Source organism: Eleutherodactylus coqui, chromosome 12 (assembly GCF_035609145.1).
Source record: "Eleutherodactylus coqui strain aEleCoq1 chromosome 12, aEleCoq1.hap1, whole genome shotgun sequence".
NCBI classification, from domain to species: Eukaryota; Metazoa; Chordata; class Amphibia; order Anura; family Eleutherodactylidae; genus Eleutherodactylus; species Eleutherodactylus coqui.
In genome coordinates, this window is record NC_089848.1 from 18,480,747 (window position 1) to 18,508,107 (window position 27,361).

The 27,361-nt window shown below is 49.5% G+C and overlaps 1 protein-coding gene across 1 annotated transcript in view; it reads left to right on the plus strand.

Annotated features, from left to right (window-relative positions):
* EPDR1 (ependymin related 1) overlaps positions 1-27,361 on the plus strand; it is a 130,168-nt gene that overhangs the window by 87,734 nt on the left and 15,073 nt on the right. The window contains exon 2 of the mRNA XM_066584744.1: positions 13,296-13,504. Coding sequence (XP_066440841.1) covers positions 13,296-13,504 — 209 coding nt within the window. The remainder of the gene's footprint in view (positions 1-13,295; positions 13,505-27,361) is intronic.

Sequence of the window (27,361 nt, forward strand, 5' to 3'; positions counted from 1 at the left end):
CTGTCCTCACTCGGAAGATCACTTTCAGGATCCTCCTCCTCCTCCTCAGGCCATACACGCTGAAAGGATGACAGGCAAGCAGCATGGGTACCCTCAGCAGTGGGCCAAGCTGTCTCTTCCCAGTCCTCCTCATGCTCCTCCCCCTTCTCCTCCTCAACGCGCTGAGATATAGACATGAGGGTGCTCTGACTATCCAACGACATACAGTCTTCCACCGCCTCCGTTTCCGAGCGCAAAGCCTCTGCCTTTATGCTTTGCAGGGAACTTCTCAAGAGGCATAGCAGAGAAATGGTGACGCTAATGATTGCAGCATCGCCGCTCACCATCTGAGTAGACTCCTCAAAGTTTCCAAGGACCTAGCAGATGTCTGCCAACCAGGCCCACTCTTCTGTAAAGAATTGAGGAGGCTGACTCCCACTACGCCGCCCATGTTGGAGTTGGTATTCCACTATAGCTCTATGCTGCTCATAGAGCCTGGCCAACATGTGGAGCGTAGAGTTCCACTGTGTGGGCACGTCGCACAGCAGTCGGTGCACTGGCAGATTAAACCGATGTTGCAGGGTCCGCAGGGTGGCAGCGTCCGTCTTGGACTTGCGGAAAAGTGCGCCTGCCGGCGCACCTTTCCGAGCAGGTCTGACAAGCGTGGGTAGCTTTTCAGAAAGCACTGTACCACCAAATTAAAGACGTGGGCTAGGCATGGCACGTGCGTGAGGCTGCGGAGCTGCAGATCCGCCACCAGGTTACGGCCGTTGTCACACACGACCATGCCCGGTTGGAGGCTCAGCGGCGAAAGCCAGCGGTCGGTCTGCTCTGTCAGACCCTGCAGCAGTTCGTGGGCTGTGTGCCTCTTCTCTCCTAAACTGAGTAGTTTCAGCACGGCCTGCTGACCACCGCTGTGCTGCCACGCCGCGCGACACCGACTGCTGGCGACATGCTGCTGCTGACACATCTTGATTGCGAGACAGAGGTTGCGTAGGAGGAGGAAGGTTTAGTGGAGAAGGCATACACCACCGCAGATACCAGCACCAAGCTGGGGCCCGCAATTCTGGGGGTGGGTAGGACGTGAGCGGTCCTAGGCTCTGACTCGGTCCCAGCCTCCACTAAATTCACCCAATGTGCCGTCAGGGAGATATAGTGGCCTTGCCCGCCTGTGCTTGTCCACGTGTCCGTTAAGTAGACCTTGGCAGTAACCGCGTTGGTGAGGGCGCGTACAATGTTGCGGGAGACGTGATAGTGCAGGGCTGGGACGGCACATCGGGAAAAGTAGTGGCGACTGGGAACCGAGTAGCGTGGGGCTGCCGCCGCCATCATGTTTTTGAAAGCCTCCGTTTCCACAAGCCTATACGGCAGCATCTCCAGGCTGATCAATTTGCCTATGTGCACGTTTAACGCTTGAGCGTGCGGGTGCGTGGCTGCGTACTTGCACTTGCGCTCAAACACTTGCGCTAGCGACGGCTGGACGGTGCGCTGAGAGACATTGCTGGATGGGGCCGAGGACAGCGGAGGTGAGGGTGTGGGTGCAGGCCGGGAGACGGTCATGCCTGTGTCCTGAGAGGGGGGTTGGATCTCAGTGCCAGGTTGGGGCACAGGGGGAGAGGCAGTGGTGCAAACCGGAGGCGGTGAACGGCCTTCGTCCCACCTTGTGGGGTGCTTGGCCATCATATGTCTGCGCATGCTGGTAGTGGTGAGGCTGGTGGTGGTGGCTCCACGGCTGATCTTGGCGTGACAAACCTTGCACACCACAGTTCGTCGGTCGTCTGCACTCTCAGTGAAAAACTGCCACACCTTTGAGCACCTCGGCCTCTGCAGGGTGGCATGGCGCGAGGGGGCGCTTTGGGAAACAGTTGGTGGATTATTCGGTCTGGCCCTGCCTCTACCCCTGGCCACCGCAGTGCCTCTTCCAACCTGCCCTGCTGCTGCACTTGCCTCCCCCTCTGAAGACCTGTCCTCAGTAGGCTTAGCAAACCAGATGGGGTCAGTCACCTCATCGTCCTGCTGCTCTTCCTCCGAATCCCCTGTGCACTCCTCCCTCGGAATTACTGCAATTACTACTACCTGAGTGATAGACAACTGTGTCTCATCGTCGTCCTCCTCACCCACTGAAAGCTCTTGAGACAGTTGCCGGAAGTCCCCAGCCTCATCCCCCGGACCCCGGGAACTTTCCAAAGGTTGGGCATCGGTCACGACAAACTCCTCCGGTGGGAGAGGAACCATTGCTGCCCATTCTGGGCAGGGGCCCGAGAACAGTTCCTGGGAGTCTGTCTGCTCCTCAGAATGTGTCATTGTAATGGAGTGAGTAGGCTGGGAGGAAGGAGGAGCAGCAGCCAGAGAATTCAGAGTTGCAGCAGTGGACGGCGTAGAACTCTGGGTGGTCGATAGATTGCTGGATGCACTTTCTGCCATCCACGACAGGACCTGCTCACACTGCTCATTTTCTAATAAAGGTCTACCTCGTGGACCCATTAATTGTGAGATTAATCTGGGGACGCCAGAAACGTGCCTCTCTCCTAATCCCGCAGCAGTCGGCTGCGATACACCTGGATCAGGAGCTCGGCCTGTGCCTAACACCCTGACTTGGGCCTCCGTGTCCTCGCCCGCGTCCACGTCCTCTAAGCCTACCCCTACCCCTCAGCATGGTGTATTACCAGTAGTGCAGAAACAGAATGCTGTAATTAAATGTGCCGCTTATTGGCCTGTGGTTGGAGGCTGACTTTGCTTATGGAACGCACAGCAGAGCCAGGAAAGAATTTTGCGCAAGCCTGTAGTGAGACTTAGGTGCGTATGACTGAGCTAGTGGAATTCACAGCGCAGAAGCAGTCAAGTGTCCAAAGGCCACTAGTAGGCCTTAAGTATTTTGCTTCTATTTTTTTAAAGGCTGAGCTGAGACAGCAGACAGATACTGTAGGCAGCGTATATATGTATACTGTTTCCCTCTGAACGGGATGACGGCGGTGATGTAACGGGCAACGCAGAGCCAGGAAAGAATTTTGCTTAAGTCTGCTGTAACACTTAGCTGCGTAATAATTAGGACTACTACCCCCAGCAGAGACGCAGTACACTCAAGATGGTCACAGGCAGCCCAAAGATAGTATTTTTACCAAATTTGTTTGAAAAAGCCCACTGCCTATATAGACAGTATATCTCTTTCCCTGCCTCACCAGTACTGGCCCTATACTATGTACAAGGACTGCAGACTGTTTCCCTCTGCACGGGATGACGGCGGTGATGTAGCGGGCAACGCAGAGCCAGGAAAGAATTTTGCGCAAGCCTGCTGTAACATTTAGCTACGTAATAATTAGGACTACTACCCCCAGCAGAGACGCAGTACACTCAAGACGATCACAGGCAGCCCAAAGATAGTATTTTTCCCAAATTTGTTTGGAAAAGCCCACTGCCTATATAGACAGTATATCTCTTTCCCTGCCTCACCAGTACTGGCCCTATACTATTTACAAGGACTGCAGACTGTTTCCCTTTGGACGGGATGACGGCGGTGATGTAACGGCAACGCAGAGCCAGGAAAGATTTTTGCGCAAGCCTGCTGTAACACTTAGCTGCGTAATAATTAGGACTACTACCCCCAGAAGAGACACAGTACACTCAAGACTATCACACGCAGCCCAAAGATAGTATTTTTCCCAAATTTGTTTGAAAAAGCCCACTGCCTATATAGAAAGTATATCTCTTTCCCTGCCTCACCAGTACTGACCCTATACTATGTACAAGGACTGCAGACTGTTTCCCTCTGGACGGGATGACGGCGGTGATGTAACGGGCAACGCAGAGCCAGGAAAGAATTTTGTGCAAGCCTGCTGTAACACTTAGCTGCGTAATAGTTAGGATTACTACCCCCAGCAGAGACGCAGTACACTCAAGACGGTCACAGGCAGCCCAAAGATAGTATTTTTCCCAAATTTGTTTGAAAAAGCCCACTGCCTATATAGACAGTATATCTCTTTCCCTGCCTCACCAGTACTGGCCCTATACTATGTACAAGGACTGCAGACTGTTTCCCTCTGGACGGGATGACGGCGGTGATGTAACGGGCAACGCAGAGCCAGGAAAGAATTTTGCGCAAGCCTGCTGTAACACTTAGCTACGTAATAATTAGGACTACTACCCCCAGCAGAGACGCAGTACACTCAAGACGATCACAGGCAGCCCAAAGATAGTATTTTTCCCAAATTTGTTTGGAAAAGCCCACTGCCTATATAGACAGTATATCTCTTTCCCTGCCTCACCAGTACTGGCCCTATGCTATTTACAAGGACTGCAGACTGTTTCCCTTTGGACGGGATGACGGCGGTGATGTAACGGGCAACGCAGAGCCAGGAAAGATTTTTGCGCAAGCCTGCTGTAACACTTAGCTGCGTAATAATTAGGACTACTACCCCCAGAAGAGACACAGTACACTCAAGACTATCACACGCAGCCCAAAGATAGTATTTTTCCCAAATTTGTTTGAAAAAGCCCACTGCCTATATAGAAAGTATATCTCTTTCCCTGCCTCACCAGTACTGGCCCTATACTATGTACAAGGACTGCAGACTGTTTCCCTCTGGACGGGATGACGGCGGTGATGTAACGGGCAACGCAGAGCCAGGAAAGAATTTTGCGCAAGCCTGCTGTAACACTTAGCTGCGTAATAGTTAGGACTACTACCCCCAGCAGAGACGCAGTACACTCAAGACGGTCACAGGCAGCCCAAAGATAGTATTTTTCCCAAATTTGTTTGAAAAAGCCCACTGCCTATATAGACAGTATATCTCTTTCCCTGCCTCACCAGTACTGGCCCTATACTATGTACAAGGACTGCAGACTGAGGACGCAATGCTCTGCACGCCTGATATACAAAGGCTCACAGCAGCCTTAACAGTACTGCACACGGTCAGATGTGGCCCTGAGAAGGACCGTTGGGGTTCTTCAAGCCTAAAATAACTCCTAACGCTCTCCCTATAGCAGCAGCACTGTCCCTGATCTATGTCAGAATGCATCTGTGGCGAGCCGCGGGCGGGGCAGATTTAAATACTCGGGTGACACCTGATCTCGCCAGCCACTCACTGCAGGGGGGTGGTATAGGGCTTGAACGTCGCAGGGGGAAGTTGTAATGCCTTCCCTGTCTTTCTATTGGCCCGAAAAGCACGCTAATGTCTCAGAGATGAAAGTGAAAGTAACTCGAACATCGCGTGGTGCTCGTCTCGAGTAACGAGCATCTCGAACACCCTAATACTCGAACGAGCATCAAGCTCGGACGAGTACGCTCGCTCATCTCTATTAAAAACGCATTCCAAGGTGGTACTTTGCAATTTTTGTGTGATGCGTTTTTAACATTAGAAAATTGCATTGATAATCGCGTGAATAAAACGCAACGATATTGTATGAAAAAAAAACGTGCAAGAAAAACGCCAGTATGCAGGAACCCTTACTCCCACTTTTGAACATAGGGACAACATTTGCTCTCCTCCGATCTTCTAGGACTAGGAATTCTCCAGAAATTTTCATAGATTAGGGCAAATGGTTCAGTAATTACCTCTGCTTCTTCCTTTAGAATCCTAGGATGTAATTCATCTATACCTTGAGACTTGAATTAATTTAAAATAGCTAAGTGTTCCCTAACCATCTCTCCGCTCAAAGATAACCTGCATTTGGTTTCCGCTCAGCTGCTTGGCTTGTAGATAAAAGAAAAAGCGCTGCATGCAGTACTTTTTCTTCCAGTATTCTGAGCTAGACTGGCGACAGAACCTTCGGCCAGAGGTTCCAACACAGATGTGAAACTGTCCTTATTCCTACAATAGCACTGGGAAGATCAGTTGATGTTGCATTTGATTTGAGAGAAAACAGATACAAATTAATAATTGGCTAGCTATATAGTACAAAAACAGATCCAGCAGTGCCGACCCGGCAGCTTACATGGGTCTTTGGAGAGTGGAGATTTTGAGCTTTGGGCGAGAACTTCCCCATATAAAGGAGGACATGAGAGAGTTCATGGTCCGAAAAAATCTTCCCGGGACGGGTACCAAGGTCAGTTGTAGGATATAAAGGCTCTTGGACAGGACTATCATCTTGATTAAATTTATGCGGCCCACTACTGATAAAGGGAGGGATCCCCAGACTCTTAATTTGGAATTAAACAAGTCTACCAGGGGGTAAATGTTCAGGTCCAGAGTACGACCCACAGAATTGGTGATCTAGACACCCAAATACTTAAAGTCATTGGTGATTTGAAGGCCGCAAAGTGAACCATGCGCTGCAGAGGGCTCTGTGAGGACACCGTCATTCAGGCAGATTTTGACCAGTTGATATGTAGACCCGAGTTTGACCCGAATCTATTAATGATATCCATGGCACAAGGTAGCGAGGTCATCGGGTTGGACATGAAGAGCATAAGGTCATCAGCATATAACACCACACGGTCTTCCCTATTCCCCATCACAATTCCGTGATAAGTTGGGCACGTCCGGAGCATGATAGCCAGTGGTTCCACTGCCAGGGTGAAGAGGAGTGGAGAGAGGGGGCATCCCTCTGCATAGAGGGAAGTATAGAGAACAGGTGCCATACACTGAAACTGCCGCTATGGGTGTTTTGTATATTAGGGAAACCCATCGAGTAAATCTATCTCCAACCCCAAAGCTCTTTAGCACCTGGAGTAGGAAGGGCCACTCAATAGAGTCGAAGGCTTTAGTGGCGTCCAAGGAGGGTAGGGCCCAGTCCGTCTCTCTCAGTGACCCGACCTTCAACGCTACCTAGACCCGTCGTAGATTTCCTCTCGTAGATTTCCCTGGCATGAACCCGGTTTGGTCTGGGTCTATTAGATCTAAAATAACAGTGCTAAGGTGCCGGACCAGCATTTTAGTTAAGAGCTTATAATCTGTGTTGAGGAGGGAGATAGGCCTGTATGAGCCACAGTCTAATGCATCCTTTCCTGGCTTCAGAATGAGTATAATTGTGGCCTCATAGAAGGATAGGGGCAGAGATACATTACTGTAAGCCGCATTATAAGCCGCCAACATTGTGGCTTATAATGCGGGAAGGAGCATCTCTTGAAACTTTGAATATACCTCTATCGGTAGACCATCGAGGCCTGGAGCCTTACCACTGGATATCTCTGAAAGGGCCTCTGACAGTTCTGTCAATGTGAATGGGGCATCCATCAGCGTCTGTTGGTCCGGGGTAAGCACAGGGAAAAGATCCGATAAATATCCCTCAAGCTCTGTAGAAGTGCTGAAATCGCGCCCCTATTAGTTTCTTTTCATTGAGGATCTCTCCAGTTTCTGATGTGATACGGAGTATCGATGGAGATGCCGAATTCTGGTGCACCAAGTGAGCGAATAAGCTACTGGATAGATTCCAGAGCTCATAAAATCATTGTTTTGAAAAAAGGATGCTCTACGGGCCTTCTCTTGCAGGAAGATTAGGTGTTGCCTTCCCTGCCTCAACCACTGCTCCCTGCGCTCATCGGATAGGTCCGCCACATGCACCGCCTCTAGTCGCGCATACTGAGATGCCATCTCTCCCTCAAGCAATGAGGTGTCTCTTTTAATATATGAAATAGAAGATTTTAGTGCTCCCTGTAAAAAGGCCTTTAATGTCTCCCATAGCACTACTGGGTCGGCATCTGGTTGGTTTAACTCTAGAAAACAAGCAAGTTGGTCATGAATCCTATCATTTGTGCCGAATAGGCTCAACCAAAATGGGTGTACACGCCAGCTATGTCTGTTGGCGTAGTAATTTCGACACATAGAGGGGAGTGATCCGTTAGGCCCCTAGGGAGGTAACAATATGAGCTATAGCGGTGCAGAGTTTGGTATTTCCAAGACAGTAATCTATCCGAGATAGGGCATTCCTGCCGACAGAGTGGCATGAATATTCTTGGGCTAACGGTCGTCTAGTTCTCCATATGTCTTTCCAACCAACCTCCTGTACAAATAGTGCCAGGGGGAGGAATCAACCTGGGCAGGAAAGGCTCCCGGAGCACTGAATCTGTCCATCCAAGGGTCTAGTAACATATTCAGGTCCCCCATACACAGAACAGAGGCATTGGGATACTGAGTGGCAAATTGGGCCGCCTGATGAAGAATTGCCATGTTGGCCGGTGGGGGGAGGTACACTCCCATGAGTACATAGGGAAGAGACTCTATCCACGCCTGTATGAAGATGAACTTGCCCTCTGGGTCTCTAACTGTACATTCCGTTCCCACCTCAGTCGTCTATGTATCAAGGTTGATACCCCTCTGGAATAGGATGTGTGTGTGGAGTGTAGGGACCATTGGACCCATGGTTTCTGCAACGGCCCCGTTTTTCCCGGGATCAAATGCGTTTCTTGGAGACATATGATGTGTGGGTTGTGACCCCTGATGTATGAGAAGATCATGGACCGCTTCCTGGGGGGTCCCCATCCCCCGCACGTTCCGTGAGAGTATAGTAATATTAGCCATTGGCTCTAAAATTTCCATGAATGGATAGGAGTGTTCCCCCCATCAGGGTAGACTGACTCTACATACAACTCTCCATCTGGCTCCTCTATACTCCAGTCCAACACAGCACCCCCTGATCATAGCTCATAGTATCTCTGGACATTGCACCGTAAAGACATATCCATATAGTCGCAATTGAAATTAGATTAGCAGAGGCTTGCTTAGGTAGAACAAACATAGTAACCATTAACAAAACGGGAACTTGCGTGTGGTGATGGGGAAGACTGTGCATGTAAGATATGATGACCAATCTGGGCACAGTCAAACAGATCGAATCTGTTCTTCGAGCTCGAGGACTCCATCAGCACAGGTACTTAAATTTCGACTGCCCAACGGATAGCTCTCATATAAACTCAAGACGACAGAAATATTGCATACAATGTGTGGCTAATTCTGCCCATCGTCCGTCAATGATCAATCTAATCAGGCGATCATACATAGCAGATGTGAAGTATTGAAGAGCGGTATGGAAGGAAAAAGTGGAAAGAGAGGGAGGAGAAACAAAGGAAAATATACATGTATATATATATACACACATACGTATATATATACACATACATGCACCCACACATCTAAGCAGCAAAATTTACGTCGAGCTGGATATATCATGGAGTACGGTATGGAGGCCTCCATCAAGCGGCGCTTGACGGCCACGAAAGTCGCTCTGGTTTTCTGAAGAGCAGCAGAAAAATCTGGAAAAATAGAAATGTTAGTGTTCTGGTACTGGAGAACCTGCTTGCGTCTAGCAGCTTGAAGGGTGATGTCTCTGTCTTTGCTACTGAGAAGTCTTGCTAGCATCGGTCTTGGAGGTGCTCCAGGGGCAGGGAACTGCCCGGGACCCGATGGGCCCTTTCAACAGCGAAGGCTGCAGTGAACTTGGCCTCTGGCAGGAGTTCTTTCAGCCAGGTTTCCATGACCAAGCAGGGATCTTGGCCCTCAGCACGTTCTGGTAAGCCCAGGATTAGGAGGTTGTTTCTGCGCAGTCTGTTCTCCAAATCATCTGCGTGCTGGGCCCAGGCGTTCACCACCTTGTCAAGTTCTGCAAGCTTGCCAGGCACAGGAGCTGCAGCGTCCTCCAGCTGTGATGCGTGTCTCTGCCTCTCTAACTCGACCTCTGAGATAATGCATGTCTTGTCGCAGCAGTCCCACATCTATTTTAACTTCCTCAATTTTCCCAGGTAAAGAAGTGGTGCTGGAGTGTATGGCCTCTAGGAGTTGGGCTGTAACCTGTCGCAGTTTCGGTTCCCGTTCCGCCTCCGGAGAAGACGGGCCCAGGAGCTCTGGCGGATTCTATGTCTGGACTAGGTGATTGACGCGAAGTACCAGGCGTTGGTTCAAGTGCAAAGCCCTTAAAGGGGTTCTGACATGAAAAAAAAAAATTGTACTCACCTTGCCTGGCCTGGCCCGATCGCCAGGCATGTCCCCTCCAGCCGGCATCTTCTTCTGTGCCTTTAAAGCAGAGCAGGAGCGGTCAAAAAGACCGCTTCCTGCTCTGGTCCGTCCGTCAGGCACTTCCGAGGTCAACGGACGGACCGCCACAGCAAGCACGTCACAAGCAGTGCTTGCTGTGGGCGGCCCGTCCGTCCGGCTGAACTCCGGAGTGCTGCGCATGCGCAGTGGAGACGCAGCCCGTCCTGACTCCTGTCAGAGGGCACCTCTCCACTGCGCATGCGCGCGATCCTGGAGCGGCGCGGCTGCTGGAGGAAGAAGACTGCCTGCCGGGAGGCATACTAGCACTTTCTGCTTAGGTTAAGCAGCGCTGCTGATTAGAGCCACCTGATTGGCTCTTCGGCACCACGTGACTGCACAGCGTACACCAATCAGGTGGCTCTAGTCAGGCTGCTTAACCTAAGCAGAAAGTGCTAATATGCTGCCGGGAGATGACCCCCCGATGCCAACAACAACAGGAGACAAGGTAAGTATAAGATTTTTATGCTTTAGCAGCCATTAACCCATGGGTTCCCTGGGTCCATTAGGCAGACCAGGGAACAATGGCTGCTAAAGCATAAAAAAATTATTCATGTCAGAACCCCTTTAAGACGCTCCGCTATCAGTGGGGAAGTATTGCTACTTATCTTGAAAGACCACCGGCTGCCCCGCCTGCGTGAGGAGGATTGTGGTGGTATGATGGCGGTCTTTATGCGTTAAGGAGTCAGTGAAAGATTTACTTATAATGATGGTTTGAGATGACAGAGTACGTTAAATAATGGAAAGAGGAGAGAGTCTTGAGTTGCAGAGGGTCACTAGCTTGGTTTAGCAGTTTATCAGTCAGAAGTTTGGTCGGCACCTATTTGTCTGCTGTGAAGCAACCACAAATATAGGGGATAGCCCTTATCCTCCACTTGATAGTATGTCAGTGGCTGGAGCATGAGGGAGACCTAGATTGCAGAGAGCTAACTGCTTGGTCCAGCGGTTTGTTGGTCGGAATATTGAGCGGCACTCAGCGCCAGCAACAAGGCGGTCACCGATGAAGAGGCCAATTTCCAGTTACATTTTGGTGTTAACGCAGAGCCTGAAGAAATCTGGAGACTGGTATTGCAAACGGTAAATAGTTCAGTCCAGCAATCAATCCTTCAGTGGACCGGTCTGTATTTAATATCAGCGGCACTGCAGCTACAGAAGAGAAGGGCAGCCCCAAGCCTGTCTGGGACTGGAGCAAAAACGGGTCCTAAGTTGCTGAGACTGACAGCGTAGGTCAGTGGTTTTAGCAGCTAGTAGTTTGATCATCGCCCAGCGTCAGCTTTAAGGCAGCCACAGATAAAGAGCACAGTTGTCATGGTATATCTGGAACAGGAGTGTGCAGGAGGCTGGAATTGCATCGGGCTAATGTTTTGGTCCAGCGGTAAACCAGCCAAAAAACAGTCAGCATCTAGTACAAACTATTGAGAGGATGTAGATAAGGAGGGCTACCCCCAGTTTCCGCTTGTGATTTTGATAGGTGCTGGAGTAAGAAATTCAGATGTTGAACAGTTCAAACAAGCACCGCAGCTGCCCGAGGTCTGATCACTGTGCAGCTCAGACAACACAGAAGCCGCAATTGATGAGGACAACTCCCGATATCCACTTGATAATCTGCCAGGCGTTAGAGTTATGGCGAGTTTGGAGCTGCAGGGGTTAATGAGGCCCTCTAATGGTCTGGTGGATGGACCGCAGTCATCCAGCCAATATAATGAGGGGGTAACAATCGAGGGGAGCCACTTCCACCGGCCCTCAAAGCGCTTCACCCCCGGAATGGGGCACCAGGCCTCCTGTTTGGCTGCTTTCACAATATGGCTGTTGTATGCGGGCCACGCGGCTGTTTGGAGCTGTTAGGACAGCCAGCACATACACCTTGCAGCCCTGCTTCTTATGATGTTCCTGAGTCGGGGAAGGGGGGGGGACCCACTTGATGAAGGGCATCCTGGAGGGCCCAGTCTGCAGTAAACCAAGCTCACCTCCTTCTCCCGGACACCCCACTGCCTCTTACCGATAAATGGAGAAGTCTCTAGATGGCTAGGGCAAGAGTTCCAGGTCAGGGATGCAGCGCCAACCAGAGGGAGCCCACCGCACACCGACGGTCTCGTTTCTCCTGCGGCGCAGCAGGGGTCCCCCAGACGGCCAGTTCTGTAATTCCGCGTCCTCCTCGAGACCTCCGCTTGCACAGCCGGCCCGCGGGTCTCCCGCTGCCTCTCCCCACCGGAAGCCGTGGCCTAGAAAGCCAGCACGAGCAGGCCCCAAGCCGGAGCTGCTGGAGACTGCAGCCAGATCCTCCTATGCGACCGACTCGCTGGTCCCCTGCTGCCTCTCTCCACCAGAAGCCGCGGCCCGGGAAGTCAGTGTGAGCAGGCCCCAGTTCGGAGCTGTTAGAGACCGTCGACGATCATCTGCTGGAGCGCCCGCAGTTTCGCCAGGGGTAATCGCCGTCACGCAAGTGTGCAGAGGAGCACACTCCAAGGTTTGGGCAGTCAGGATGGGTGCTGGATTGGTGGGATCGCCACGGAGCTTAGGCTTTGTGCGTCCTCACAGCATGGCTGTAGGACACGCCCCCCAGATACAAATTAATAATAACTTAAAAGTTCGACCTTCTCAACATAATTTTAAACCAACTCACCATTTTCTTCCTGTAACATCCTATAGTATCTTTGACTCTTCTTTTGCTTTTGTCATACTCCCAAATCCTTAATTCATTTTCAGCTCAACAGTTACTGCAGACTGCATTATATTCTTCTATAGATAGTTCCCCTTCTTTCCGTTTGATAAACATATTTTTCTTCCTTTTTACCATGTGTGCAAGTTCTGTAATCATCCATCCTGGTCTCTTTAAATGCTTCCCATTCTTCCTTTTTTTAGGGATTGTTAACGATGAGAATCTCATTTCACAATATTTCCCAACCTTCTTTGATATTTCCATCCTTAAAAGCATACAGCCATTGGATTCTTCCTACCCTATTTCTGAGTTCATTAAAATCTGCCTTCCTGAAATCCAATCTTGAGGTCTGAGTTTTCTCAGGTCTTCCTCCTCTTTCAAGGATAGCATGATCACTGGCTCCTAAGGCCCAGCCACCCATAACTTTCTCAACTATTCCCTCCTTTTTCTTTCTGTACATGGGAGAATTATTCACATGGCACCAATAAATGTGTGATCTGGCTTGTATTTCAATTTTAATATTGGAGATGCTCTTTTTTTTTTTTTTTTACTGATCTACACGATCCAAATGCAGAGCGTCACTTTATAAATTTTTTTTGAGCAAGTCTTATGTGATCCTAGAAGTCATTTTAACCATATGCTAGAATTCAATAATAAATCATATTAACAATTTACTGTAATTTTTTTCACCTTAGGTTCTTTGAATACATCTATCTATATAAGGATGCTGTGATGTTCCAGATTGAGCAAGTTACAAAAATCTGCGTAAAACATTCTCTGACTGATCTGTGGGATCCATATGATATTCCTGACAATTCAACTTACGAAGATCAGTACTACATTGGAGGACCAGGCGATCAGATAATCGTCCAAGAATGGTCTGACAGAAAGCCAGCCAGAAAATGTAAGTGTCAATAGATTGTTTGCTGCATAAGGGCTCAGTCACACGGGCGTTTATTCGCTCGTAAAAAGCGAATAAACGCTTTTTACGAGCGAATAATCACACTACGCACGTAAAAAAAAAAACGTGTGACCACGTCCATGGCAGCCATATGTTCTATCTTTTGTATGTGCGAATTTCATGCCCATGTAAAATTTGCACATGTGACCTCTGCCATTGAAAAGCATTGGTTCTATATAAATGCGGACCGCAAACGCAAATAACGTATACACATAAAAACGCCCGTGTGACTGAGCCCTTAATATGTTGGCTGCTTGCAAACAGACCTTTTTTCCATCCAATTTTCAAAATGAAAAATCAGTCAAAAAGTCAGGGGGAAATAAGACCCATTCATTTGAATAGATATATGCATATGGCCTTTTTTTTACTCTGACTGATAGTCCGACTGCTTGACTAATAGAGTAAAAAAAATGCAGCATGTTTTATTCTTTTAGAGAATAGCACATATCAATGACCTGTGGTCAGCACAACTGACAGCACACGAACGGGACATCTGAGGGCCGTCTGATGTGAGTTGCGCTTGAGAATCTCGAGAGCAATTTTTAAAATGCATGTGTGCAAGTAGCCTAAAGACTCAATCACACAGGCGTATGTCGCCTGCGTAATACATGTGGAATTTTCATGGTCGTAATACATGGTGCTGAAAACTCATTAATTTCTATTGATCGACTCAGACTTGCGCAGCATGGCTTACTTTGGTGAATATTAGAGATGAGCGAGCACCAAAATGCTCGGGTGCTCGTTGCTCGAGTCGAACTTCCCACAATGCTCGAGAGGTCGTTTCGAGTAACGAACCCCATTGAAGTCAATGGGCGACTAGAGCATTTCTGTATATGACCGATGCTCCGCTTAGGTTTTCACTTTTGAAAATCTGGAAAACATACGAAAGTCATGGAAATGCCACAGAAACAGATAGTGCAGGGCAGGGGTAGCATGCAGGGGCCACAATAGCTGGAAGAGTAAGTCCCCCCTAACAAGTTTTACTTCGGACAAACCCTCATTGGCAAGGCACACCTTAGCTAAGCACCACACTACCTCCAACCAAGCACAATCACTGCCTGCAGGTCACACCGCTGTCTCTTCTCCAGGGTTACATGCTGCCCAACCCCCCGGACCACCCAGCGTCCACAGCGGACACAAAAGTGTCCCTGCGCAGCCTTCAACTGCCCTCATGTCACACGCTCGCAGCATAGCCACACCACCCTCATGTCTATTTATAAGTGCATCTGCGATGAGGAGGAACCAGAGGCACACACTGCAGAGGGTTGGCAGGGCCTCTTTAAAAGGGGGGCGATAGCCCACAATGCAGTTGAGAATCAATGAGAAATTGACGTTCGATCTTCATTCCAATAAAGTGCCAACCTCTGTCAGGAACTGCAAACATGGGCATGAGTTACATAGCAACGGGGAATCCATGTCCCCACACAGTATTCATTCTGTCTAGGTGTCGGATAGCTCAATCGACACCGTAAGGGGAAAGCTATCTGCACTCTGCCCCCTACCTAAGTCAGTCAGTGTCTTTGTGCCAGACAGGTCAAACACCGCGATGGGAAATCTGTGTGCACCAACAGCATAGGTGGGTTCTAGGCAACCCAAGACATGAACAATAAAGAAATCAGAGTGGCCAAACATGGCAGACTTACACTGCGCCAACGCAATAGGCCTCGGCCCACAGCTATAGCAAATTTAGGCATGAAGCCGACTTCAATGCTAGTACACCTGTGAAGGTCTCATTAAATCAGTTACGTTTTCTTTCACCACTCCAAAGACTGGATTAGCCAGGAAAAAGTTCCACAGGCCCAACCTGGCGCAGTTGCAGTTCCCCCGGTACATAAGCCCCGGCCAACAGCTTCAGCAATCGTGGGCATGAAGCCGACTTCGATGCTAGTACACCTGTGAAGGTCTCATTAAATTAGTTACGTTTTCTTCCACCGCTCCAAAGACTGGATTAGCCAGGAAAAAGTTCCACAGGCCCAACCTGGCGCAGTTGCAGTTCCCCTGGGACATAGGCCCCGGCCAACAGCTTCAGCAATCGTGGGCATGAAGCCGACTTCGATGCTAGAACACCTGTGAAGGTCTCATTAAATTAGTTATGTTTTCTTCCACCGCTCCAAAGACTGGATTAGCCAGGAAAAAGTTCCACAGGCCCAACCTGGCGCAGTTGCAGTTCCCCTGGGACATAGGCCCCGGCCAACAGCTTCAGCAATCGAGGGCATGAAGCCGACTACGATGCTAGTACACCTGTGAAGGTCTCATTAAATCAGTTATGTTTTCTTTCACCTCTCCAAAGACTGGATTAGCCAGGAAAAAGTTCCACAGGCCCAACCTGGCGCAGTTGCAGTTCTCCTGGGACGTAGGCCCCGGCCAACAGCTTCAGCAATCGTGGGCATGAAGCGGACTTCGATGCTAGTACACCTGTGAAGGTCTCATTAAATCAGTTAATAAAAATAAAAAATGTTAGAGAGCGCCACAGGTAGATCCGCTTCACACCCGCTGGGATATGCGGATATAATCCCAATGTGTCTTCTCCTCAGGACTCCAATCCTTTCAAGCAAAGGAGAGCTGCAGATACAAGCTGGGGGCTCTGATAACAGAGCTCACCCAGACAAAACAGTGAACATATAGTCAGAAAAAGAATCTGCGCTCAAAGATGGAGTGAACTAAGGACGAATTCACATAGAAGCAATAGTGAGGTGTGACACTTACTTGAAAGGAGGGGGGTATGATGCACAGATGCCCCCTCCTCAGAGTGTCCTCAACACAGTGCAGAGCTATGCTCCAAGATGCATAGTAGTAGTCCAGGAGTTTTAAAGTCAGACGAAACTTTTAACAAGGCGACGCGTTTCACTGCAACAAAGCAGCTTTCTCAAGCCATACATATAAAGTCATGTTTTCTTTCACCGCTCCAAAGACTGGATTAGCCAGGAAAAAGTTCCACAGGCCCAACCTGGCGCAGTTGCAGTTCCCCCGGGACATAAGCCCCGGCCAACAGCTTCAGCAATCGTGGGCATGAAGCGGACTTCGATGCTAGTACACCTGTGTAGGTCTCATTAAATCAGTTACGTTTTCTTTCACCGCTCCAAAGACTGGAGTAGCCAGGAAAAAGTTCCACAGGCCCAACCTGTCGCAGTTGCAGTTCCCCTGGGACATAGGCCTTGGCCAACAGCTTCAGCAATCGTAAGCATGAAGCACACTTTGATGCTAGTACAGTAATGAACGTCTCATTAATGCAGTAACGCTCCTCTCCTTTGGCCCAAACGAGTTTCTCAGATAACTGTGGAAACACGAGAGAAAATACATGATGCGCAATGCTGATCCCCTGACCCCAAGCAGGAGGAGGTGGCCTTACAAGGCCAAGAAACCAGGACCAGGACCCGCTGTAGCCTGTGTGGGAAGGATGTGAGCGGGCCCTTGGCCAGTCTCGGTCCAAGCAAACACCTTGTGAGACCCAAGGTGCCGCGACTGACATAGCAATGGGAAGTCCATGTGCCCACACAGTATTCATTCTGTCTAGGTGTCGGATAGCTCTAGCGACACCGCAAGGGAAAGACATCTGCGCTATGCACCCTACCCAAGTCAGTCAGTGACTTTGTGCCGGACAGGTAAATCACCGCTATGGGAAGTCTTTGTGCACCCACAGCATAGGCGAGCCGAAGTAACCCAAAGACAGTAATAAACATTAAAGGGGTTGTCTCACGCTGAAACGGGTTTTTTTTTTTTTTTCAATAGGCCCCCCGTTCGGCGTGAGACAAACCCAAAGGATGGGTTAAAAAAAAAATATATAAATTACTTACCCGAATCCCCGCTCTGCGACGACTTCTTTCTTTCTTCCTTCTCCAAGATGGCCGCCGGGATCTTCACCCACGATGCACCGCGAGTCTTCCCCATGGTGCACCACGGGCTCTGTGCGGTCCATTGCCGATTCCAGCCTCCTGATTGGCTGGAATCGGCACACGTGACGGGGCGGAGCTACGATGACGACGCGGGACCAGCTCTCCGGCACGAGCGGCCCTATTCACAAGGCAGAAGACCGGACTGCGCAAGCGCGTCTAAAAACGCCAGAAGACAGCGAATTTAGACGGATCCATGGCGATGGGGACGCTAGCAACGGAGCAGGTAAGTGAATAACTTCTGTATGGCTCATATTTAATGCACGATGTATATTACAAAGTGCATTAATATGGCCATACAGAAGTGTATAACCCCCACTTGCTGCCGCGAGACAACCCCTTTAAGAAATGATAGTGCCCAAACATGCCAGACTTTCACTCCGCCGAGGACATGCTTTCATCGCTCCAAAGACTGGATAAACCAGGAAGACGTTCCACGGGCCAAACCTGGCGCAGTTGCATTTCCCCCAGGACATAGGCCTTTGCACACACCCTCAGCAATCGTGGGCATTGAGCGGACTCCTATGCTAGTACAGCTGTGAAGGTCTCATCAATGCAGTTACGCTACTCTTCTTTGGCCCAAACCAGTGTCTCAGATAACTGTGGTAACACGGGAGAAAATACATGATGCCCAGTGCTGATCCCCTGACCCCAAGCAGGAGGAAGAGGTGGCATTACAAGGTCAAGACACCATGACCGGGACCCGCTATAGTCTGTGTGGGAAGCACGTTAGCGGGCCAGGGGCCAGGCTCGTTTCCGCACCTCCACCTTGAATTTTGCCTCCATGGGCAAAATCAAACCTTCAGATATAAATATGAGCCAATGGACAAAAGTAAAGCCACAGAACAAAAGTGGAAGCGACAACAGCTATATGGAAAAGCTACTATTTTCTGAGACAAGAGGGGCATTTGATAGCAATGAAAAGGATATTCTAGGTACTAAAAGTCAAAACTCCTCCTCATCTCAATCTGAAATATGGAAAGGCTTCATTCATATGTTTTCTATTAAGCATTTCAAAGTGTTTGCAATGCAAGTTTCTGGCTATACCACTCATCTTTGTCAGGAATTACCAAAGATGATCACAAGTAAAGGCTTCGTCAGTCCAGAATCAGTCTGGGAGTATGTGGATCTCATCTGGCCTGCTTCCACCAAGGATATGTGCCTGCTGCTACTCTGTCCCCAGTCCTGCAGGGATGCTGTGTTCTATAGTCGGCTCTATTCCTACCTCAGCTGTAAACTAAAATATGTAATTATCAGTACCAACAAGATGGAAGCCTTCATTATTCCTCTGGCGGAATGCCAACCATTACCTTCCAAACTTCAACCCTTAGGGGGGCCAGGTGTTGATGATGATCATCCTAATATTTTATTGGTCCTACTTCTTCCAAACCATCCATGTTGGTCTTCTTGTCCCAGAAAAGTCCGCAAGATACAAAGAGAGAAGGAGCTGGATGCTCCCGATGACATATTCTTATCTATATTAGAAGATGTCCAAAGAGAGGAGATCCTGATGGCAGAACAAGGGCTTCCAGCTGTAGGGCAGCAGAGCACTGGAGTGGCAGAAGTGGGTATGCCAGAGCTGATAAACCTGCGTTTACTGGCAAATAACCTGCAGGAGATTGCAATCCAGAACAACAATAATTTTCATTGTGTGCCCCCAGCTAACCAGCCAAACCCCATACAAGGAACAGCCCCTGTTTGGCCATCATATCCTTTGCAACCTAGTTTTCAGGCTCCTGCCTCTTATGACAATAACCCAGCTGCCATGTTTGATCCATCGACCATTTATAATCCATCTGCTTTTAACCCTTATACGTTCTAAAACCAAAATATTTGTACCGTTATGTTCTTAGTGAAGGGCATTCATATCTACAGTGTTAAAAAAAAGTAATAATAATAATCCAAAGTTCTTGATTCTAACAGTCGTTTTCCTTTTGCCGGAAGGCACCCATTTAAAATTTAGATGCGCACATTTTTAAAGATTGTTTCTATATTTTTTCGTTAGTATGTTTTTAAATACTGTTCAATGTTTTTATTGTTTATACGCAGACCTGTCTAACATTTCTGTAGCAGCAGTATAGACAGACCCCTGTAACATTTATGTAGCAGCAGTATAGGCAGACCCCTGTAATATTTACGTAGCAGCAGTATAGGCAGACCCCATTACCATTTCTGTAGCAGCAGTATAGGCAGACCCCTGGAACATTTACTTGGCAGAAGTATAGGCAGACCCCAGTAACATTTTTGTAGCAGAAGTATACGCAGCAAAAATAATCTTTAGGTTCCGCTGCTCTCCACTGGTGGAGAAGAGAAGTCTGGGGAAATCCAGGCTTTGTTCATCTTTATGAGTGTAAGCATGTCAGCACTGGCAGTTGACAGGTGGGTACGCTTATCCGTGATGATTTCCGGGAGCCGCATTAAACACCCTCTCTGACAAGATGCTAGCGGCAGGGCAAGCAAGCACCTTCAGGGCATACAGCGCAAGTTCGTGCCACGTGTCCAGCTTTGACACCCAGTTGTTGTATGGAGCAGAGGCATCACGGAGGAAGGTGGTACGATCAGCTACGTACTCCCTAACCATCTTTTTACAGTGCTCCCTCCGACTCAGCCTTGACTGGGGAGTGGTGACACAGTCTTGCTGGAGAGCCAAAAAGCTAGCAAAGGCCTTGGGGAGTGTTCCCCTGCCTGCGCTGGACATGCTGCCTGATCCCCGCACCTCCCCTGCTAGTTGACCCTCGGAACTGCGCCTTATGCCACTAGCGCTGTCAGATGAGAAGTTTAGCATCACTTTTTCCACCAAGGCCCTGTGGTATTGCATCACTCTTAAACCCCTTTCTTCTTCCGGAATGAGAGTGGAAAGGTTCTCCTTATACCGTGGGTCAAGAAGGGTGTACACCCAGTAATCCGTAGTGGCCAGTATGCGTCTAACGCAAGGGTCACGAGAAAGGCAGCCTAACATGAAGTCAGCCATGTGTGCCAGGGTACCAGTACGCAACACATCGCTGTCCTCACTAGGAAGATGACTTTCAGGATCCTCCTCCTCTTCAGCCCATACACGATGAACAGATGAGAGGCAAGCAGCATGGGTACCCTCTGCAGTGGGCCCAGCTGTCTCTTCCCCCTCCTCCTCCTGCTCCTCCCCCTCCTCCCACTCCTCCTCCAAAACGCACTGAGATATAGACATGAGGGTGGTCTGACTATCAAGCGACATACTCTCTTCCCCCATCTCCTGTACCGACCGCAAAGTGTTGGCCTTTATGCTTTGCAGCGATCTTCTCAGCAGGCATAGCAGAGGAATGGTGATGCAAATGATTGCAGCATCGCTGCTCACCATCTGGGTAGACTCCTCAAAGTTTCCAAGGACCTGGCAGATATCTGTCATCCAGGCCCACTCCTCGGTAAAGAATTGAGGAGGCTGACTCCCAGTATGCCGCCCATGTTGGAGTTGGTATTCCACTATTGCTCTACGCTGCTTATACAGCCTGGCCAACATGTGCAGCGTAGAATTCCACTGTGTGGGCACATCGCACAGCAGTCAGTGCTCTGGCAGATTAAACCGATGTTGCAGGGTCCGCAGGGTGGTAGCGTCCGTGGTGGACTTGTGGAAATGTGCGCAGACCCGGCGCACCTTGCCGAGGAGGTCTGACAAGTGTGGGTAGCTTTTAATAAACCGCTGAACCACCAAATTGAAGACGTGGGCCAGGCATGGCACTTGTGTGAGGCTGCTGAGCTGCAGAGCCGCCACCAGGTTACGGACGTTGTCACACACGACCATGCCCGGTTGGAGGCTCAGTGGCGAAACCCAGCAGTCGTTCTGCTCTGTCAGACCCTGCAGCAGTTCGTGGGCCGTGTGCCTCTTCTCTCCTAAGCTGAGTAGTTTCAGCACGGCCTGCTGACGCTTGCCCACCGCTGTGCTGCCACGCCGCGCGACACCGACTGCTGGCAACGTGCTGCTGCTGACACATCTTGATTGCGAGACAGAGGTTGTGTTGGAGGAGGAGGGTGGTTTAGTGGAGGAAGCATACACCGCCGTAGATACCAGCACCGAGCTGGGGCCCGCAATTCCGGGGGTGGGTAGGACGTGAGCGGTCCCAGGCTCTGACTCTGTCCCAGCCTCCACTAAATTCACCCAATGTGCCGTCAGGGAGATATAATGGCCCTGCCCGCCTGTGCTTGTCCACGTGTCCGTTGTTAAGTGGACCTTGGCAGTAACCGCGTTGGTGAGGGCGCGTACAATGTTGCGGGAGACGTGGTCGTGCAGGGCTGGGACGGCACATTGGGAAAAGTAGTGGCGACTGGGAACCGAGTAGCGCGGGGCCACCGCCGCCATCATGCTTTTGAAAGCCTCCGTTTCCACAAGCCTATACGGCAGCATCTCCAGGCTGATCAATTTGGCTATGTGCACGTTTAACGCTCGAGCGTGCGGGTGCGTGGCGGCGTACTTGCGCTTGCGCTCAAACAGTTGCGCTAGCGACGTCTGGACGCTGTGTTGAGAGACATTGCTGGATGGGGCCGAGGACAGCGGAGGTGAGGGTGTGGGTGCAGGCCGGTAGGCACTTGTGCCTGTGTCCTCAGAGGGGGTTGGATCTCAGTGGCAGGTTGGGGTACAGGGGGAGAGGCAATGGTGCAAACCGGAGGCGGTAAACGGCCTTCGTCCCACCTTGTGGGGTGCTTGGCCATAATATGCCTGCGCATGCTGGTGGTGGTGGCTCCCCAGCTGATCTTGGCGCGACAAAGGTTGCACACCACTGTTCGTCGGTCGTCAGGCGTCTCTGTGAAAAACTGCCACACCTTAGAGCACCTTGACCTCTGCAGGGTGGCATGGCGTGAGGGGGCGCTTTGGGAAACAGTTGGTGGATTATTCGGTCTGGCCCTGCCTCTACCCCTGGCTACCGCACTGGCTCGGCCTGTGCCCACACCCTGACTTGGGCCTCCGCGTCCTTGCCCGCGTCCACGTCCTCTAGGCCTACCCCTACCCCTCAGCATGCTGTATTACCAGTAGTGCAGAAACAGAACGCTGTAATTAAATGTGCCGCTTATTGGCCTGTGGTTGGAGGCTGACTTCGCTTTCGGAACGCACAGCAGAGGCAGGAAAGAATTTTGCGCAAGCCTGCTGTAACACTTAGCTGGCTACGTATGAATTAGGACAACTACCCCCAGCAGAGACCCAGTACACTTGTGGACAGGAATACAGCGGTGATGTAAGAGGCAACACAGAGGCAGGAAAGAATTTTGCGCAAGCCTGCTGTAACACTTAGCTGGCTGCGTATGAATTAGGACAACTACCCCCAGCAGAGACCCAGTACACTTGTGGACAGGAATACAGCGGTGATGTAAGAGGCAACACAGAGGCAGCAAAGAATTTTGTGCAAGCCTGCTGTAACACTTAGCTGGCTGCGTATGAATTAGGACAACTACCCCCAGCAGAGACCCAGTACACTTGTGGACAGGAATACAGCGGTGATGTAAGAGGCAACACAGAGGCAGGAAAGAATTTTGCGCAAGCCTGCTGTAACACTTAGCTGGCTGCGTATGAATTAGGACAACTATCCCCAGCAGAGACCCAGTACACTGAGGACGGTCACAGGCAGCCCAAATAGATTTTTTTTCCCAAATGTTTTTGGAAAGGCCCACTGCCTATATACACTAAATATGTCTTCTGTCCCTGCCTCACCACTACTGGCCCTGGACAATGTAAAATTACTGCAGGACGCAATGCTCTGCACGGCCAATATACAAAAAAAAAAAAAAAGTGCAACACTGCAAAAAGCAGCCTCCACACTACTGCACACGGTTAGTTGTGGCCCTAAGAAGGACCGTTGGGGTTCTTGAAGCCTAAAATAACTCCTAACGCTCTCCCTATAGCAGCTCCGGCACCAGCAGCACTGTCCCTGATCTCTGTCAGAATGCATCTGTGGCGAGCCGCGGGAGGGGCCGATTTATATACTCGGGTGACACCTGATCTCGCCAGCCACTCACTGCAGGGGGGTGGTATAGGGCTTGAATGTCGCAGGGGGAAGTTGTAATGCCTTCCCTGTCTTTCTATTGGCCAGAAAAGCGCGCTAACGTCTCAGAGATGAAAGTGAAAGTAACTCGAACATCGCGTGGTACTCGTCTCGAGTAACGAGCATCTCGAACACGCTAATACTCGAACAAGTATCAAGCTCGGACGAGTACGTTCGCTCATCTCTAGTCTTTATCAAGCCAGTTTAGTTTACCAATCTAAAATACATTCTGTATTTTAGATAAGTAAATCTAGAAAGCATTTACCCAATAATTTAGAGCTGTGGCAAATGTTATCTTGACATTTTGAATATTTTCTCATGACTGAATTTCTCATGACAGGATTTCACGCAGAATTTCCGCCCGTGCCTGCCTGCTTAGGATTGCATTACATAACGCAATCCTATGCACACAGCTGTGATTTGTCTGCGTGAAAACATGCACGGAAACCAAATCACGACATGTTCTATTTCTGTGCGGGTCTCGCAGAGGCCCGCACAGAAATGTCAGTAGTGACAGGCCAGCTCCGTTCTCCGCATGCAGAGACAGAAGACGCAGGTCTCTGCGGGGGCATGGGTCTGTATCCCGCTGCGAGAATTCTCCCAGCGTGATCCGATCCAGACGTCTGCAGGCAGCCTCTCAAATGGATTTTTTCTCACGGATTCCGCCTCCAAAAATAGAGGCTGAAATCTGTAGCTAGAGGGGTTTCCCACAACTAAAAATTGCTTCTCTGCCTTTTTGTACTTCCTGGTTGTTGCTGACCAGAAGATGTGACTGCTGCAGCCAATCACTGGTCTCAGCAGGGACCTTCTATAGCCTGTGATTGGCTGCAACAGTTACATGTCCTGGTAAGCAGCAACCAGGAAGGACAGAATGGTTGTAAAGCATTTTTTTAGTAATGGGAAATCCCTTCTAAGTGAACATCCACAGTGCAGGGGAAAAACAAAATTAATTCCATAAACTGCAGAACCCCTTTAACTGCAATCACCTCCACTAAACGTAGCTGCAAGTAATATTTTTAGAACGTTGAAAAGGAATTCTGGACTATTCTTGCCTGTAAATATGTCTCAGTCTCAGTTCATCAATATTTCTGGGATGATTTGAGTGCACAGCTCTCTTTAGGCAATGCCACAACCCATTTCAATAGGGTTAAGGTTAAGACTTGGCTAGTCCAAAACAGAAATCTTCCTTTTCAATAATTCCTTAGTTAATCTGCTTGTGTGCTTCGTGTCACTGGCTTGTTGCATCACCCTATACCCAACCTTCAGTTTGAGGTCATGGACAGCAGCCCTTACAATCTCTTGTAAAATGCTATTATACACCTAAGAATTCATTGTTCTCTCAATGATCACAAGGTGTCCAGGCTCCAAAGTAGCAAAGCAACACCAATCCACAATGCTTCCTCCATCATGTTTACAGTTGAGTTGAGATGACAGTTTGGTGTTGGTGCACAGTGTTCTTTATTAGAGATGAGCGAACGTGTTCTTCCGAGCTTGATATTCGTGCGAATATTAGGGTGTTCGGGATGTTCGTTATTCGTAACGAACACCATGCGGTGTTCTGGTTACTTTCACTTCCTTCCCTGAGACGTTAGCGCGCTTTTTTTGGCCAATTGAAAGACAGGGAAGGCATTACAACTTCCCCCTGTGACGTTCAAGCCCTATACCACCCCCCTGCTGTGAGTGGCTGGGAAGATCAGGTGTCACCCGAACATAAAAGTCGGCCCCTCCCGCGGTTCGGCTCAGATGCCGTGTGAGTTAGATGAGGGACAGTGCTGTTTGTACCGGAGCTGCTGTAGGGAAAGAATTGGTAGTTAGTGTAGGCTTCAAGACCCCCAAAGGTCCTTATTAGGGCCACTGATAGCTGTGTGTTGGCTGCTGTTAGCAGTGCCATTTTTTTTCTTCTCAAAATCGGCTCTGCAGAGCGTTGCACCCAGCATTAGGGACAGAAGTGCTGCATAGGCAGGGAGAGTGTTAGGAGTGAGTGTAGCCTTCAAGAACCTCAACGGTCCTTTCTAGGGCCATATTTATCCGTGTGCAGTACTGTCCAGGCTGCTGTTAGCTGTGCTGCATTTTTTTTTGCTTCTCAAAATCGCCTCTGCAGAGCATTCCACCCTCCATTGATACTGCAGGGAAAGAATTGTATAGGCAGGGCCACAACACAGTTATTATTCATTGAATATACGCAGTGCTGCCTTTTGCTTGTAAAACAAGTGAAAATAATTCTATTTGTCCTGCCTCTGTCCGTACTAACGCCGGTGGACACGTGTCGGCTGCGTGTGCAACCTGTAAAAATCATACGCACCCAGCTACGTTTTACTCCTGGCTTCGCCATTTGCTTTCCTTAATTGGGAAAAAAAATACCTGCTCTGCCACAGTTAATAACTCTGCTACCCTCACGTTCTGTGACACATTAGCAGGAAAACAGCACAGTTATTAAACTTCTCATGTTCATAGAATATACGCAGTGCTGCCTTTTGGTGCAAAAAAACGGAAAATAATTCTATTTGTCCTGCCTCTGTCCGTACTAACGCCGGTGGACACGTGTCGGCTGCGTGTGCAACCTGTAAAAATCAGACGCACCCAGCTACGTTTTACTCCTGGCTTCGCCATTTGCTTTCCTTAATCGGGAAAAAAAATACCTGCTCTGCCACAGTTAATAACTCTGCTACCCTCACGTTCTGTGACACATTAGCAGGAAAACAGCACAGTTATTAAACTTCTCATGTTCATAGAATATACGCAGTGCTGCCTTTTGGTGCAAAAAAACGGAAAATAATTCTATTTGTCCTGCCTCTGTCCGTACTAACGCCGGTGGACACGTGTCGGCTGCGTGTGCAACCTGTAAAAATCATACGCACCCAGCTACGTTTTACTCCTGGCTTCGCCATTTGCTTTCCTTAATCGGGAAAAAAAATACCTGCTCTGCCACAGTTAATAACTCTGCTACCCTCACGTTCTGTGACACATTAGCAGGAAAACAGCACAGTTATTAAACTTCTCATGTTCATAGAATATACGCAGTGCTGCCTTTTGGTGCAAAAAAACGGAAAATAATTCTATTTGTCCTGCCTCTGTCCGTACTAACGCCGGTGGACACGTGTTGGCTGCGTGTGCAACCTGTAAAAATCATACGCACCCAGCTACGTTTTACTCCTGGCTTCGCCATTTGCTTTCCTTAATTGGGAAAAAAAATACCTGCTCTGCCACAGTTAATAACTCTGCTACCCTCACGTTCTGTGACACATTAGCAGGAAAACAGCACAGTTATTAAACTTAGATTATTCATTCACTAGAGGCAGTGGGGCCTTTCGTTTTCAAAAAAGGGAAAAAATTATATTTGGCCTGCAGTCTTGCGCCAATTTATTAGCTGCCTGTGAAATCAAATCACTGGTAATACAGCATGCTGAGGGGTAGGGGTAGGCCTAGAGGACGTGGACGCGGCCGAGGACGCGGAGGGCCAAGTCAGAGTGTGGGCACAGGCCAAGCTCCTGATCCAGGTGTGTCGCAGCCGACTGCTGCGTGATTAGGAGAGAGGCACGTTTCTGGTGTCCCCACATTCATCGCCCAATTAATGGGTCCACGCGGGAGACGGTTATTAGAAAATGAGCAGTGTGAGCAGGTCCTGTCCTGGATGGCAGAAAGTGCTTCGAGCAACCTATCGTCTACCCGCAGTTCTGCGCCGTCCAGTGCTGCAAATCCGAATCCTCTGTCTGCTGCTCCTCCTTCCTCCCAGCCTCCTCACTCCACTACAATAACACCTGCTCAGGAGCGGGAACACTCCCAGGAACTGTTCTCGGGCCCCTGCTTAGATTGGGCAGCAGCGGTTCCTCTCCCACCAGAGGAGTTTATCGTCACTGATGCCCAACCATTCGAAAGTTTCCGGGGTTCGGGGGAAGAAGCTGGGG